Source organism: Hyperolius riggenbachi, chromosome 5, assembly GCF_040937935.1.
Source record: "Hyperolius riggenbachi isolate aHypRig1 chromosome 5, aHypRig1.pri, whole genome shotgun sequence".
Lineage (NCBI taxonomy): Eukaryota > Metazoa > Chordata > Amphibia > Anura > Hyperoliidae > Hyperolius > Hyperolius riggenbachi.
This window is the reverse complement of record NC_090650.1, coordinates 354622312-354637407: the sequence shown is the minus strand read 5'-3', so window position 1 is coordinate 354637407 and position 15096 is coordinate 354622312. Positions and strand designations below refer to the sequence as shown.

The following is a 15096-nucleotide window of genomic DNA, read 5'->3' as shown; positions in this document are numbered from 1 at the left end:
TCTGTTGGATGCCTGTCAAGTCGAATCTGACAGGAATCTATCTGAAATCAATCTAAATGCATTATTGGACCATTAGATCCAATGCAACTCTATGGGCCATTCATCTGCTGCCAGCAGCAGATCGACCTAGATTTTCCATCCTGTCAGATAAAATCGATCAGAATCGGCTGCAGATCGATCGATGGCTGAAATCGAACAGTATATGGGCCCCTTTACAAAGATCATAAAACAAGCCATATGGATCTTTACATTGATTGTAGCCATGAAAACACCTGATCTGGAGTGTCAGAGAAAGGGAAGGTTAGTAGTTCGGGCCCCTCCACACCACTGGCTCCCCTGCAGTCGCAGGGACTGCTCCGCCCTGGTCACTGCTGGCATAGGACTTGGAGTGTCTGTGTCTCACACAGAGACATTCAAACCAGTGCTCTGCACCTTGGAAATATAGGGGGCAAGCCGGGGCGGATCTGGGTAATATAGCGCCTATGGCAAACACTGAAATTGCCAAGCATTGCTGTCAAGCAAAGTGGCATCTATAAAAATAAAATCAATTCAGCAGTAGCTTTTATGATGATGAGAGTAGAAGGAGTGACCTATCCCCCCGGGTGCAGTGCCCTCCAGACATCCCAGGCATCGATCCTGGAGAGAAACTGTAAAAGTGCACGACTATGGGGACCTGAGCACTGGCGTAACAATAGGGGATGCAGCCCCTGCACCCGCAGGAGGCCCTCTTGGGCCCGCTCAGGGCAGTTTTGGGGGGCAGGAGGGGTCGCAGCATGAGGGGAAAGCGTGGCCACACATCGGGGAGGAGGGTAGATTGTCCCCCCTCCCTCACCTTGGGCTCTCCCCTCAGCGCACTCCCCTGCTGCATCAATCATTAGTGGCGGCTTGCAGGAACACATACCACGCGCCAGAGGTTCTGATCTCTAAGTGTTTGAAGCTACTTCCTGTTTAAACAGACACTTAGAGATGGACCTCCGCGGTGGATGACAGTATGTGTGCCTGCCCGCCGCCTGCTGCCACTAATGATTGATGCTGGAGGGGAGCGCTGAGGAGAGAGCCCAAAGTGAGGTAGGGGACTGTCCTGATGTGTGGCCACACTTTCCCCTCATGCTGCGACTCCTCCTGCCCCCCAAAACTGCCCTGATCAGGCCCCGGGGGGAATTGGCATCTAAATTTTTGCAGGGGGGCCCCGTGATTTCTAGTTATGCCCCTGGACCTGAGTATAGAGACAGAGAAGGAAGATTGATACACAGCGCCAATACACTGATGAAGCCTACGTCATAGTAGGCGTAACGCGTATGTGGGCGGGACTCTAGGACGCTGGGCTGGAGTTACGTCCTGGTGCAGCACATGAGTTACAGCTCTCATGCTCTGAGTGGGCAAGTTGTGGCGAATCCAACCTCTCACACAGGTACCTGTGAACCACGGGACACCGCGGAAAGCATCTAGTGGACCGAATACCTGGCACAACAAGACAAGGTACGCTTTTACCAGTTAGCCGGTGGACGGACACAACAGATGCCGTGAACGGCACAAAAGGGTTCCGGTAAGGTCGCACAGCTGTGTTTTTGAGGAATTGCCTGAACTGAGAACTTTTGAGAAGCATGTTTATATAACCCTATATGGAGGGACTCTGTATCTTTCAAAAAATGGCTGTTGCTTGTGTGATGAATGACGGGGATGCCTCCTTCTTTTGATTCAAGCTTCACATTATAGAACTTTCAATATCAGAGTGCCACAGCATTATGTTTTTCATGGATCGGCCGATTCAGATCTGATGTGTGTGGGTTATGAGAGTGTTCGTGTGCACTAGGAGTACTCCAGTGTGTGTATTGCCCAGGTCCTATTTGTTTTTGAGGGTTTGGGGGGTTATTTAATGGGTTGGTTGCAATGATTTTCCTACAATAAAGTGTTTTTGCATATAGTTCAGTGAGTTGTTTTGGAATTTTTTGCTTATGTTGAGAATGTCAACCTGCCTTCCCTCCAATGCTTCTGAGGTGAACTAAGCTTATTTAAAGGGACCTGTGCACCGGTTTTTGGAATTGTTGTAAAGGAAGATTGATCAAGGGGGACATTAAAGTCATGTGTCACGACAAGCTTCCCCTCCCTGTGGGTGGAAATCTTGCTAGACCAGGTTGAGCAAAAATTGCTGAAGGCCCTCAGATGGAGCATACAACCTTACCACTTTTATGTAATATGAGGGACTAACTAAAGTATCCATTCAAAGTGTATTCACTCTTCTTACCCTGCTTCTACATAGATTTGGTAAAATTGTACAATCAAGATTGTGTCATAAGTGGGCTCCTTTATGCATAGACACATACAATTTTGATTGGCCAATTTAAACACTTCAGTTTAGTATGGGGGCCACCAGATTTTGAACACTATGAACAGATTATGTAGGTAAGCTCTCATACTACATGGAAGTGGTAAAACTGGACAATCAAGATTGGATGTGTATAGTGTATCCATCCTAGGATTAGGAAGTGCAGTTTGGATGACCTACAATCATTACCCACATCTATATATTATACTGGTATGTTTTCAGCATTGTGTGAAATCTTCACTTTTAGAATTATTCTTTGGCTATAAGAGTTCCATGCTGGTAACCACAAATGGTTGAGTCTTTTTTTTTTTTTTTTCAAACTCAGCCGGTATGTGACCCAGATATGACCATGTGACAGCTGTGAAGCCATCATACGTGGGTCTCAGGTCTGCATCATAGTTTGATTTTCTTTCCTCTCCTCGCCCCCTCCCTCACTCCATCATCACTACAATATATCAAATATTCCACCAGTGGCTCAGGTCAAACTAATTATAGTAAGAGAGAGAAAAAAGAAAGTAAGAAAAACAAATAAAAAAAAAAACACAAGCACCAGCAAAAAACAAACTCCACCTACCCATCTTAACTTTAAGTGGTTAATATCCCTTTCCGACCACCTACTTATTTTATGGACATGCCCTCCATGCATGAGCCATCAGGGCCGATACCAAGCCAATGGAGGGGACAGGCCTCATGCACAAACAGGTCACATATCTAAGCTGAGAAGCAAAGCAATTACTCTTATTTCACCTTTCATACACATTCATATAAGTGCCTTCTATACTTCAACATATATCTATGCATCTGCACATTCATCCATCCATTTATCCTTACAATTTCAGTTGGTAATATAGTGGTTATTTGGTTCTTTTCTCCTCATCCCCTCCACCTCAAATACTCAATTACATATTATATGTTACTTATTTTTTCCCATGCAATTTTCCATTCCTCCATTTGTTTGTTGGTGCCAGCATCTTCTACACTGCCCTCGCCACCTTGCAAAAAATCTGACATCATCCATATCCACTCTTCCATACTGGGAGCTTCGGGGTTCTTCCAGGATTTTGCTATAAGTTTCCTGGCCACAATTGCTGCAGGGATTACTAGTTTATTTGCTTGTCTAAAGCGGTCAGGTTCCATGCAACTCAACAGAGCGGTACTGGGATGGTTGAGTCTGACTTGAGTTCCTGGCCTTTATCAGCACCTATACATATTTCTGTATACTGGAAAGACTTCCACTTTACTGCTAAAATTGTGAAAAATACTTAAAACTTGATAGTCTGTAGCTTTGCACAAACTGTTTTGGTGCAACAATAATTTTTGTATAAAATTTGGAATGTAACACTTACTGTTCAACTTTGCTTCAAAGTAGGTCATCAACTGATGCATGGTTGAGTCCCCGAACATGTAGAAGAACTTTCCTTTCATGCAGGAGTTTAATTCCTCTGCACTGTGGTAGGTCTGCATGCTGCAGTTCTTTGGATACCAGATGTTGTCTTTGAAATATCCACTGGGGTATTCTAATTTCCCTCCTGTTTTACATCTTTCCTTTGTCTTGGAATTTGAATCTTAGAAAAGCAAGACATATTTCAGGCAAATATCAATAGCAAAGCAAGTACAGACAGTTCATTGATAAAACCAATTTGAAGCACTTTAAGGAGGAACTCCAGTGAAAATAATGTAGTAAAAGTTCGTTTTTACAATAACTATGCATAAATGATTTAGTCAGTGTTTTTCCATTGTAAAATCTTTCCTCTCCCTGATTTACATTCTGATATGTATCACATTGGTGACATTTTTACTGCTGGCAGGTGATGTCAGTGGAAGTAGCTGCTGCTTGCTTTTTTTGCAGTTGGAAACAGCTCTTATTTCCCACAATGCAACAAGGCTCCCAAAGTGTGATGTCAGGATCTCAGAGCTGTGAGGCGCTGACATCACACTGTGGGAGGGGTTTCACCACAAAATCAGCCATTCAGAGCCCCCTAATGATCCGTTTGAGAAAAGGAATAGATTTCTCATGGGAAAGAGGGTATCAGCTACTGATTGGGATGAAGTTCAATTATTAGTTACATAGTTACATAGTTATTTTGGTTGAAAAAAGACATACGTCCATTGAGTTCAACCAGTACAAAGTACTCCAGCCTGCTCCCTCACATATCCCTGTTGATCCAGAGGAAGGCGAAAAAAAACCTTACAAGGCATGGTCCAATTAGCCCCAAAAGGGAAAAATTCCTTCCCAACTCTAGATGGCAATCAGATAAAATCCCTGGATCAACATCATTAGGCATTACCTAGTAATTGTAGCCATGGATGTCTTTCAAACGCAAGGAAAGCATCTAAGCCCCCTTTAAATGCAGGTATAGAGTTTGCCATAACGACTTCCTGTGGCAATGCATTCCACATCTTAATCACTCTTACTGTAAAGAACCCTTTCCTAAATAAATGGCTAAAACGTTTTTCCTCCATGCGCAGATCATGTCCTCTAGTCCTTTGAGAAGGCCTAGGGACAAAAAGCTCATTCGCCAAGCTATTATATTGCCCTCTAATGTATTTATACATGTTAATTAGATCTCCTCTAAGGCGTCTTTTCTCTAGACTAAAAAAACCCAGTTTATCTAACCTTTCTTGGTAAGTGAGACCTTCCATCCCACGTATCAATTTTGTTGCTCGTCTCTGCACCTGCTCTAAAACTGCAATATCTTTTTTGCAATGTAGTGCCCAGAACTGAATTCCATATTCCAGATGTGGCCTTACTAGAGAGTTAAACAGGGGCAATATTATGCTAGCATCTCAAGTTTTTATTTCCCTTTTAATGCATCCCAAAATTTTGTTAGTTTTAGCTGCAGCGGCTTGGCATTGAGTACGATTATTTAACTTGTTGTCGATGAGTACTCCTAAGTCCTTCTCCAAGTTTGATGTCCCCAACTGTATCCCATTTCTTTTGTATGGTGCTAGACCATTGGTACGACCAAAATGCATGACTTTACATTTGTTACGGTTTCTCTTTAAAATAAAAGGCTTAAAGGGAACCAGAGATGAACATTACACACACAATAAACATATCATTCAATTGCTTTTGATGAGGAAATCCTCTTACCACTATTTTCGCCGCTCTGGTGTGCCTTAGAACGTTTTTCTTTACATTTTTCCCCCGGATTAAATTCAAGATGGCCACCGCCTCATACCCTTCTTCTTCTTGGTCATGAGCAGCTCTAATCATTCTTGTCTAGGATTGCTGCTCTTCCGTGCTACTCAGCACACAAGCCTAGTTTGGGGGATGCATGTGCAGTGCTGTGAGTCCTACTGTGCACGCGCGGCTACGCTGAGGAGAGCCGGTGACGTCATCCTCCCTCTGCGGCCAAACCCGACCTGGATTCATCCAACCTGGGCTGGAACGAGCAGCAGCAGCAGGCAGAAAATCAATACCCCAGGTAATCTTGGCCGCTCTAACAATCTCCAAACTATCCTAACCACCACAATCTATAGAACTATCATAAGCACCATCAAAAATGATTTATATATCTGTGCACTCATTAATCTATATATATAAAATTGTGTGTGTGTGTGTGTGTGTGTGTGCATGCGTGCGTGCGTGCGTGCGTGTGTGTGTGTGTTGGTATACAGATCCCTTACTACCTGGGATGATATGTTCTGGGGGTTTCGCGTCCCCCCTGCACACCTGGGCGGAGCTACAAACAGCCAATCAGATTCCACCCATTTAAGTGAATGGAAAAAATGGAAAAGGCTGCCATTCTTACAGTAATTGAGCAAGAGTCCCCACACTTGGCACAGTTGGTCACTTGGTGACCGAGGTTACAAATCCCGGAAAAGTGGGCGGAGCATAAAACAGTCAATGAAATTTCAGACATTCAGTTTAAATGGAAAAATGTAAACTGCAGCCATTCTTACACTGTTAATCGCAGGATTTTCAAACTTGGCAAACTTGGTCACTGGGTGAATGAGATTAATATTCAGGAAAGTGGGTGGAGCCTACAACAGCCAAGCAAAAGTCACGTATTGATTTTCAAGGGTAATATTAAAACTGCTGCCATTCTTACACTGTTAATGGCACGCAGAGGCTTCAAACTTGCTACAGTCGGTCATTGGGTGACTGGGGTCCAAATTCACTAAAGGGGTGGGGCCACAAACAGCCAATCAGACTTTCTTGGTGGATAAACTGCTTCTATTCACACATTTTTGATGCTAGGAACCTGACAGCTCACAAAAAGTGGGTGGAGCCAAAAATAAAGTTCACTAGGAAAATATAAACTGCATCCTTTCTTACACAATACTGGCAGGGTTCTCAAACTTTGCACAGTTGGTCACTGGGTGAATGGGATGAATATTTAAGAGAGTGGGTGGAGCCTACAACAGCCAATTAAAATTCACCTGTTGATTTTCAAAGGGAATATTTACATTGCTGCCATTCTTGCACTGTTAATAGCAGATGCTTCAAACCTGGTACTGTTAGTCACTGGGTGACCGGGGTTCAAATTCAGAAAGGGGACAGAGCCACAAATAGCCAACCAGATTTGTTTAATTTCAATGGGAATATACAAATTATTGATACCAAAAGCCCAAAGATCATAAACTTGGTTATTGAGTGACTGTATGTTAAGGTTAGAAAAAGTGGGCGGAGCCAACAACTACATTTTATTCCAGGGGAAAATATAAACTGCAGCCATTCTTACACTGTTAATGGCAGGGTTCCCAAACTGTTAATGGCAGGGTTCCCAAACTTGACACAGTGGGCCACTGGGTGACTGGGATTAATATTCAGAAATGTGGGTAACGCCAACAACAGCCAATCAAATTTCACCTATTGATTTTCAAGGGTAATATTTACATTACTACCATTCTTACACTGTTAATGGCAGATGCCTCTTACCTGATAGGTGACTGGGGTCCAAATTCACTAAAGGGGCTGAGCCACAAACAGCTAATCAGATTTGTTAGATTGATTTCAGCCATTCTGTTATTGGCAGGGTTCTCAAACGTGACACAGTTGGTCAATGGATGACTGGGATTAATATTCAGAAATGTTGGTGGAGCCTACAACAGCCAAAAATAATTCACCTATTGATTTTTAAGGGAAATATTGAAACTGCTGCCACTAATAATGGCAGAAGCCTCAAACCAGCTACAGTCGCTCATGAAATGGCTGGGGTTCAAATACACTAAAAAGGTGGAGCCACAAACAGCCAATCAGATTACCTTACTGGATAAACTCCTTCAATTCACACAATTTTGATGGCAGAAGCCCAAAAGTTGAAAACTTGGTCACTGGGTGACTGGGATTAATATTCAGAAAAGTGGGTGGAGCCTAAAAGGAAAATCAAAATTCACCTGTTGATTTTCAATGGGAATATTTAAATTGCTGCCATTCTTGCACTGTTAATGGCACAAGCCTCAAACCTGGTACAGTTGGTCATTGGGTCACTGGGGTTCAAATTCAGAAAAGGGGTGGAGCTACAAATAGCCAATCATATTTGTTTCATCTCACTGGTAAATTGCAAATTATTGATGCCAAGGACCCCAGAGGTCACAAACTTGGTCATTGAGTGACTGTGTGTCAAGGTTACAAAAAGTGGGTGAAGCCAAAAACAAATTTCACTAGGAAAATATACACTGCAGCCATTCTTACACTGTTTATGGCAAGGGTTCTCAAACTTTGCCCAGATGGTCACTGGGTGACTGAGAATAATATGATGGGAAGTGGGTGGAGCCTATAATAGCCAATCAAAATTCACCTGTTGATTTTCCAGGGGAATATTTAAATTGCTTCCATTTTTGCTCTGTTATTAACAGATGCCTCAAACCTGCTACAGTTGGTCATTGGGTGACTGGGGTTCAAATGCTGGAGAGGGGCAGAGCCACAAATAGCCAATCTGATTTGTTTAATTTCTATGGGAATCTACAAATTATTGATGACAAAGACTCCAAAGCTCACAAACTTGGTCATTGAGTATTTGTGTGTTAGGGTTAGAAAAAGTGGCCGGAGCTAACACCAGCCAAATACATACCCGGGCAACGCCGATTCATCAGCTATTATTCATAAAAGTGGATAGAGCCTACAAAAGCCAATCAAAATTCATCTATTGATTTTCAAGGGAAATATTTCATTACTGTCATTCTTGCACTGTTAATTGCACAAGCCCCAAACTGGGTACAGTTATGAATTGGGTGACTGGGGTTCAAATTCATAAAAGGGGTGGAGACACAAACAGCCCATCAGATTTGTTTCATTTCAATGCAAATTATTGATGCCAAAGACTGCAAAGCTCACAAATTTGGTCATTGAGTAATTAAGTAATTGTCTGTTACTGTTACAAAAAGTGTATGATACAAAAGATCCTCCACTTATTTCCTATAAGAGGGCCCCTAATCTGCGTGATCGTTTAGTTCATGCAGACACTAGTTCTACGGATTGTATTAGATCCACTCGTAGAGGGACATTTCCGTGCATGAACTGCGTCCATTGCAACTCTGTGATTAGGGGTGATCATATAGTACACCCCCACAGGGGTACTAAATTTAAAGTTAATGGATGTTTTTCATGTGATTCCAGTTTCGTAGTCTATGCACTGAAATGTCCATGTGGCCTGTTATATGTGGGACAGACCACACAAAAAATAAAAAAACGACTGTCATCGCATAAACATGCGATCAGGGAATCCTTAACTGATCAGGCAGTGGCCTATCATTTCTATCAGGCCAAACATCATGTAAGTCAACTGAGGTTTATGATCATTGAACAGGTTGGCCCCATAAGGAGAGGAGGGGACAGAGTTAAAAAACTGTTGTATAGAGAGGCGTATTGGATTAAGAAGCTGGACACGATGGAACCAAGGGGCCTAAATAGAGAATTTGATTTATTGCCATTTATTTAAGACTTTTAGTAAATGGGTCTCGTGTTCCATCGTGACCAGCTTCTGACTTTTGATTTTTGGCTTCTGCGTATGAGATATGCTTTTGTTTGTTTTTGTTCTGTTTTGTTATATTTTGTGCTGCCTAATCTATCAATAAGACTTATGTGTATCTGAGCTGGTCTGAGCTGAGTGAGGGCTGCTGCTGCCTACATGATTTATGTGGGCGGTACCAGCCTTTAATGGGGATATTGCTGGATCTGGGATTTTTGAACTGTTCGTTATTTCCTATGTCTATTGTATTTATGATATAGGTTAGATTGTCTGTCACTCAACCTCTGGCCGCCCCCCGCAGTGAGTTTTAGATTATGTGTGGCTATGTAGTATATGTAGTATATGCAAAGTCAGGCGCACAGAGAGTTAAGGAATGTGGTGATTTCCTCCCATTGGCTGCCTTGGCCGACGCCCCCCTTAGTTACATCAACAGCGCCGAGCGGCGTTAGCAACGCCGCCTGCGTCTGTCGTCGCTGGGTGACGAGATGGGCGGAGTTTTCTCCGCACTGCGCGTCACGTTTGTCCAGTTTCCCATCAGGTCCGCCGGTTCGGCGGCCTGGAGGGAGTGGCTTCAGCGCAAGGGGTGCGCCGGAACGTGGGCATCCGTTGGAGAGGTAGGAGGGGAGGTGTAGAGCTCCGTTTGAATCCTCCAATTGCATAACCGGAGCACAGGTCTCCCATCAGGTCCGCACATAGTGAGACCCTATGATTGGTTAGATAGATGTGGGAGTATGTGATAGGTTGCTTTGGGATGCTGCTGGGGTATATATGTTTGCTGTGATGCATTTGTAGATTGTTTTTCTGCACAGCATAGCTTGACAAAGGGGCGGCTGCCCTGAAACGTCGCATTGACTGCTGTTATGCTTTTGACAAGCGAATAAAAGAGCTATATACAATGGATGGTGCCGGTTCTCTTGTATCATACATCTGATTGACCGGGGTGCAGCTGGCCATACCGTGGCACATCCGCTCTGGAAACTGAGGAGTGCTCCACAACCACTTTGCAAAATATCTGTTACAAAAAGTGGGCATAGCCAACACCAGCCAAATACATACCCAGTCAATGCTGGGTCATCAGTGGGCAGAGACAAATACAAATTTCACTGGGAAAATGTAAACTCCAGCCATTCTTACACTGTTAACGGTAGGGTTCTCAAACTTTGCACAGTTGGTCACTGGGTGACTAGGATTAATATTTATAAAAGAGGGTGGAACCTACAAAAGCCAATCCAAATTCATTTATTGCTTTTCAAGGGGAATATTCAATTGCTGCCATTCTTGCACTGTTAAGGACACAAGCTTAAAACCTGGTACAGTTGGTCATTGGGTGACTGGGGTTCAAAATCAGAAAAGAGGGTGAAGCCATAGCCAATGCGATTTGTTTCATTTCAATGAAAATTATTGATGCCAAACAATGCAAAGCTCACAAACTAGGTGTAACAGTTGGGTGCTGCAACTCAGACATCTGATTATTGGATGATCTGCAGTATCACCAATAATACAGATACTATATTCTATACCTGATTATGTGGTGATCTGCAGAATCACCAATAATGCAAGTATAGCTAACCAGAGACTGTGTTAAGTGCTTGGTGCAACCGTACTTAAAGAGTTCTGCGAGACCTTACCAGAGGAGCTGGTAAGGTACTATTAGCACTCCAACTGTGTAGTTTAACCTGACCTCTCCAACAGCTAATCACGGAACGCTCGTTGCCGGCAAACCGCTGCATGCAGCGCGGTTGCGGTTATCGCTAACCGCAACCGCGGCAGTGGGAACACTGCCACTCGCTACATTGTGTAGCAGTTCTTGCAGAACCGCTAGCGGTTTGCCGTGAGCTGGAATCGTGCGATTCCCGCTCAGGTGAGAACAGGCCCTGAGGATACAGAAATATAAGCTCGTCCTTACCAGAGGAGCTGGCAAGGTACTAATCACCTCACCAGTGGTGAGGGCCCACTGGCTAGTAGAGTGGTCAGACAGGCAAGGTTCGGCAACAGAGAGGTAAGTACAGTACAAAATCGTGAGGCAGGAGAGTAAACGGTAATCAGGCAGATGTTTAGCAACTAGTCAGATAGGCAGAAGTACAGGAAGGATAAGCAGAAGCAAAGTCAGAGAATAGCCAGAATCATTCACAGATAATCAAAACAATAATAATGACAATAGTCCTAGTCTTGTGTGAAATCCCTGGTTTCCTCCCAGATCAAAGCACACCGGATACTAGTCTAAGGTCTGAGCGCTAACACAAAGTATTCACAACAGCAGACAGTGACCACCTGCCGAACGAAGGCTTAAGAAGCAGAGGGAGACTCTCAGCCACTCCCACCTGGGAATCCGCCAATCCGAGCGACGAGAGTCATCCCTGACGTCAGCCGACCGGCAGGTCAACTGACGTGCCTTCTGCTCGCATAAAGGTCCTGTCTCCGCGCGCGCCCGCGCGAGACAGAAACCCTATGAGCTGGCGATAAGACTGCTCTCAGCATGCTAGATGCCAAGAGGAGAAACAGTGCGTGAGTGCAGGGGACATAGGCGGCTGCGGACATACCCTGCTCGTCCGCAGCCACCAATTCATTGATTGTTACACTAGACCATTGAGTCATTGTGTGTTAGGGTTAGAAAAGTGGGCGGAGCCAACACCAGCCAAATACATTCCCGTGCAACGCCAGGCAATCAGCTAGTATATATATATATATATATATATATATATATATATATACTTTTGCAACCCACTATATATATATATATATATATATATATATATATATATATATATATATATATAGTGGGTTGCAAAAGTATTCGGCCCCCTTGAAGTTTTCCACATTTTGTCACATTACTGCCACAAACATGCATCAATTTTATTGGAATTCCACGTGAAAGACCAATACAAAGTGGTGTACACGTGAGAAGTGGAAAGAAATCATACATGATTCCAAACATTGTGCGTAATTATTCGGCCCCCTGAGTCAATACTTTGTAGAACTACCTTTTACTGCAATTACAGCTGCCAGTCTTTTAGGGTATGTCTCTACCAGCTTTGCACATCTAGAGACTGAAATCCTTGCCCATTCTTCTTTGCAAAACTGCTCCACCTCAGTCAGATTGGATGGACAGCGTTTGTGATCAGCAGTTTTCAGATCTTGCCACAGATTCTCGATTGGATTTAGATCTGAACTTTGACTGGGCCATTCTAACACGTAGATACAGTGGCTTGCAAAAGTACTTGGCCCCCTTGAAGTTTTCCACATTTTGTCACATTACTGCCACAAACATGAATCAATTGTATTGGAATTCAACGTAGAAGACTAATACAAAGTGGTGTACACGTGAGAAGTGGAACAAAAATCATAAATGATTCCAAACATTTTTTACAAATAAATAACTGCAAAGTGGGTTGTGCGTAATTATTCGTCCCCCTTTGGTCTGAGTGCAGTCAGTTGCCCATAGACATTGCCTGATGAGTGCTAATGACTAAATAAAGTGCACCTGTGTGTAATCTAATGTCAGTACAAATACAGCTGCTCTGTGATGGCCTCAGAGGTTGTCTAAGAGAATATTGGGAGCAACAACACCATAAAGTCCAAAGAACACACCAGACAGCTCAGAGATAAAGTTATTGAGAAATGTAAAGCAGGCTTAGGCTACAAAAGGTTTTCCAAAGCCTTGAACATCCCACGGAGCACTGTTCAAACTATCATTCAAAAATGGAAGGAGTATGGCACAACTGTAAACCTACCAAGACAAGGCCGTCCACCTAAACTCACATGCCGAGCAAGGAGAGCGCTGATCAGAAATGCAGTCAAGAGGCCTATGGTGACTCTGGACGAGCTGCGGAGATCTACAGATCAGGTGGGGAAATCTGTCCATAGGACAACTATTAGTCATGCACTGCACAAAGTTGGCCTTTATGAAAGAGTGGCAAGAAGAAAGCCATTGTTAATGGAAAAGCATAACAAGTCTCGTTTGCAGTTTGCCACAAACCATGTGGGGGACGCAGCAAACATGTGGAAGAAGGTGCTCTGGTCAGATGAGACCAAAATGGAACTTTTTGGCCAAAATGCAAAACGCTATGTGTGGCGGAAAACTAACACTGCACATCACTCTGAACACACCATCCCCACTGTCAAATATGGTGGTGGCAGCATCATGCTCTGGGGGTGCATCTCTTCAGCAGGGACAGGGAAGCTGGTCAGAGTTGATGGGAGGATGGATGGAACCAAATACAGGGCAATCCTGGAAGAAAACCTCTTGGAGTCTGCAAAAGACTTGAGACTGGGGAGGGGAGGTTCACCTTCCAGCAGGACAACGACCCTAAACATAAAGCCAGGGCTACAATGGAATGGTTTAAAACAAAACGTATCCATGTGTTAGAATGGTCCAGTCAAAGTCCAGATCTAAATCCAATTGAGAATCTGTGGCAAGATCTGAAAACTGCTGTTCACAAACGCTGTCCATCTAATCTGACTGAGCTGGAGCTGTTTTGCAAAGAAGAATGGGCAAGGATTTCAGTCTCTAGATGTGCAAAGCTGGTAGAGACATACCCTAAAAGATTGGTAGCTGTAATTGCAGCAAAAGGTGGTTCTATAAAGTATTGACTGAGGGGGCCGAATAATTACGCACACCCCACTTTGCAGTTATTTATTTGTAAAAAAAAAATTTAGAATCATGTATGATTTTCGTTCCACTTCTCACGTGTACACCACTTTGTATTGGTCTTCCACGTTGAATTCCAATAAAATTGATTCATGTTTGTGGCAGTAATGTAACAAAATGTGGAAAACTTCAAGGGGGCCGAATACTTTTGCAACCCACTGTATGTTATGTTTTAAACCATTCCATTGTTGCCCTGGCTTTATGTTTAGGGTCATTGTCCTGCTGGAAGGTGAACCCCCGCCCCAGTCTCAAGTCTTTTGCAGTCTGCAAGAGGTTTTCTTTCAAGTTTGCCCTGTATTTGGCTCCATCCATCTTCCCATCAACTCTGACCAGCTTCCCTGTCCCTGCTGAAGAGATGCACCCCCCGAGCATGATGCTGCCACCACCATATTTGACAGCGGGGATGGTGTGTTCAGAGTGATGTGCAGTGTTAGTTTTCTGTCACACATAGCGTTTTGCATTTTGGCCAAAGAGTTCCATTTTGGTCTCATCTGACCAGAGCACCTTCTTCCACATGGTTGCTGTGTCCCCCACATGGCTTGTGGCAAACTGCAAGCGGGACTTCTTATGCTTTCTGTTAACAATGCCTTTCTTCTTGCCACTCTTCCATAAAGGCCAACTTTGTACAGTGTATGACTAATAGTTGTCCTACGGACAGAGTCTCCCACCTGAGCTGTAGATCTCTGCAGCTCGTCCAGAGTCACCATGGGCCTCTTGACTGCATTTCTGATCAGCGCTCTCCTTGTTCGGCCTGTGAGTTTAGGTGGATGGCCTTGTCTTGGTAGGTGTACAGGATCTTCTCAAAAAATTAGCATATTGTGATAAAGTTTATTATTTTCTGTAATGTACTGATAAACATTAGACTTTCATATATTTTAGATTCATTACACACAACTGAAGTAGTTCAAGCCTTTTATTGTTTTTCTTATTGATGATTTTGGCATACAGCTCATGAAAACCCAAAATTCCTATCTCAAAAAATTTGCATATTTCATCCGTCCAATAAAAGAAAAGTGTTTTTAAAACAAAAAAAGTCAGCCTTCAAATAATTATGTTCAGTTATTCACTCAATACTTGGTTGGGAATCCTTTTGCAGAAATGACTGCTTCAATGCGGTGTGGCATGGAGGCAATCAGACTGTGGCACTGCTCAGGTGTTATGGAGGCTCAGGATGCTTCGATAGCGGCCTTAAGCTCATCCAGAGT

General features: G+C 43.5%; 1 protein-coding gene across 2 annotated transcripts in view; it reads right to left on the bottom strand.

Moving 5' to 3' along the window:
• Nucleotides 1-15096, bottom strand: part of LOC137517768 (NXPE family member 1-like) — a 197718-nt gene that overhangs the window by 46785 nt on the left and 135837 nt on the right. For both annotated transcript variants that reach the window (XM_068234798.1, XM_068234799.1), the window contains exon 6: nucleotides 3673-3891. In XM_068234798.1, the coding sequence (XP_068090899.1) occupies nucleotides 3673-3891 (219 nt within the window). The remainder of the gene's footprint in view (nucleotides 1-3672; nucleotides 3892-15096) is intronic.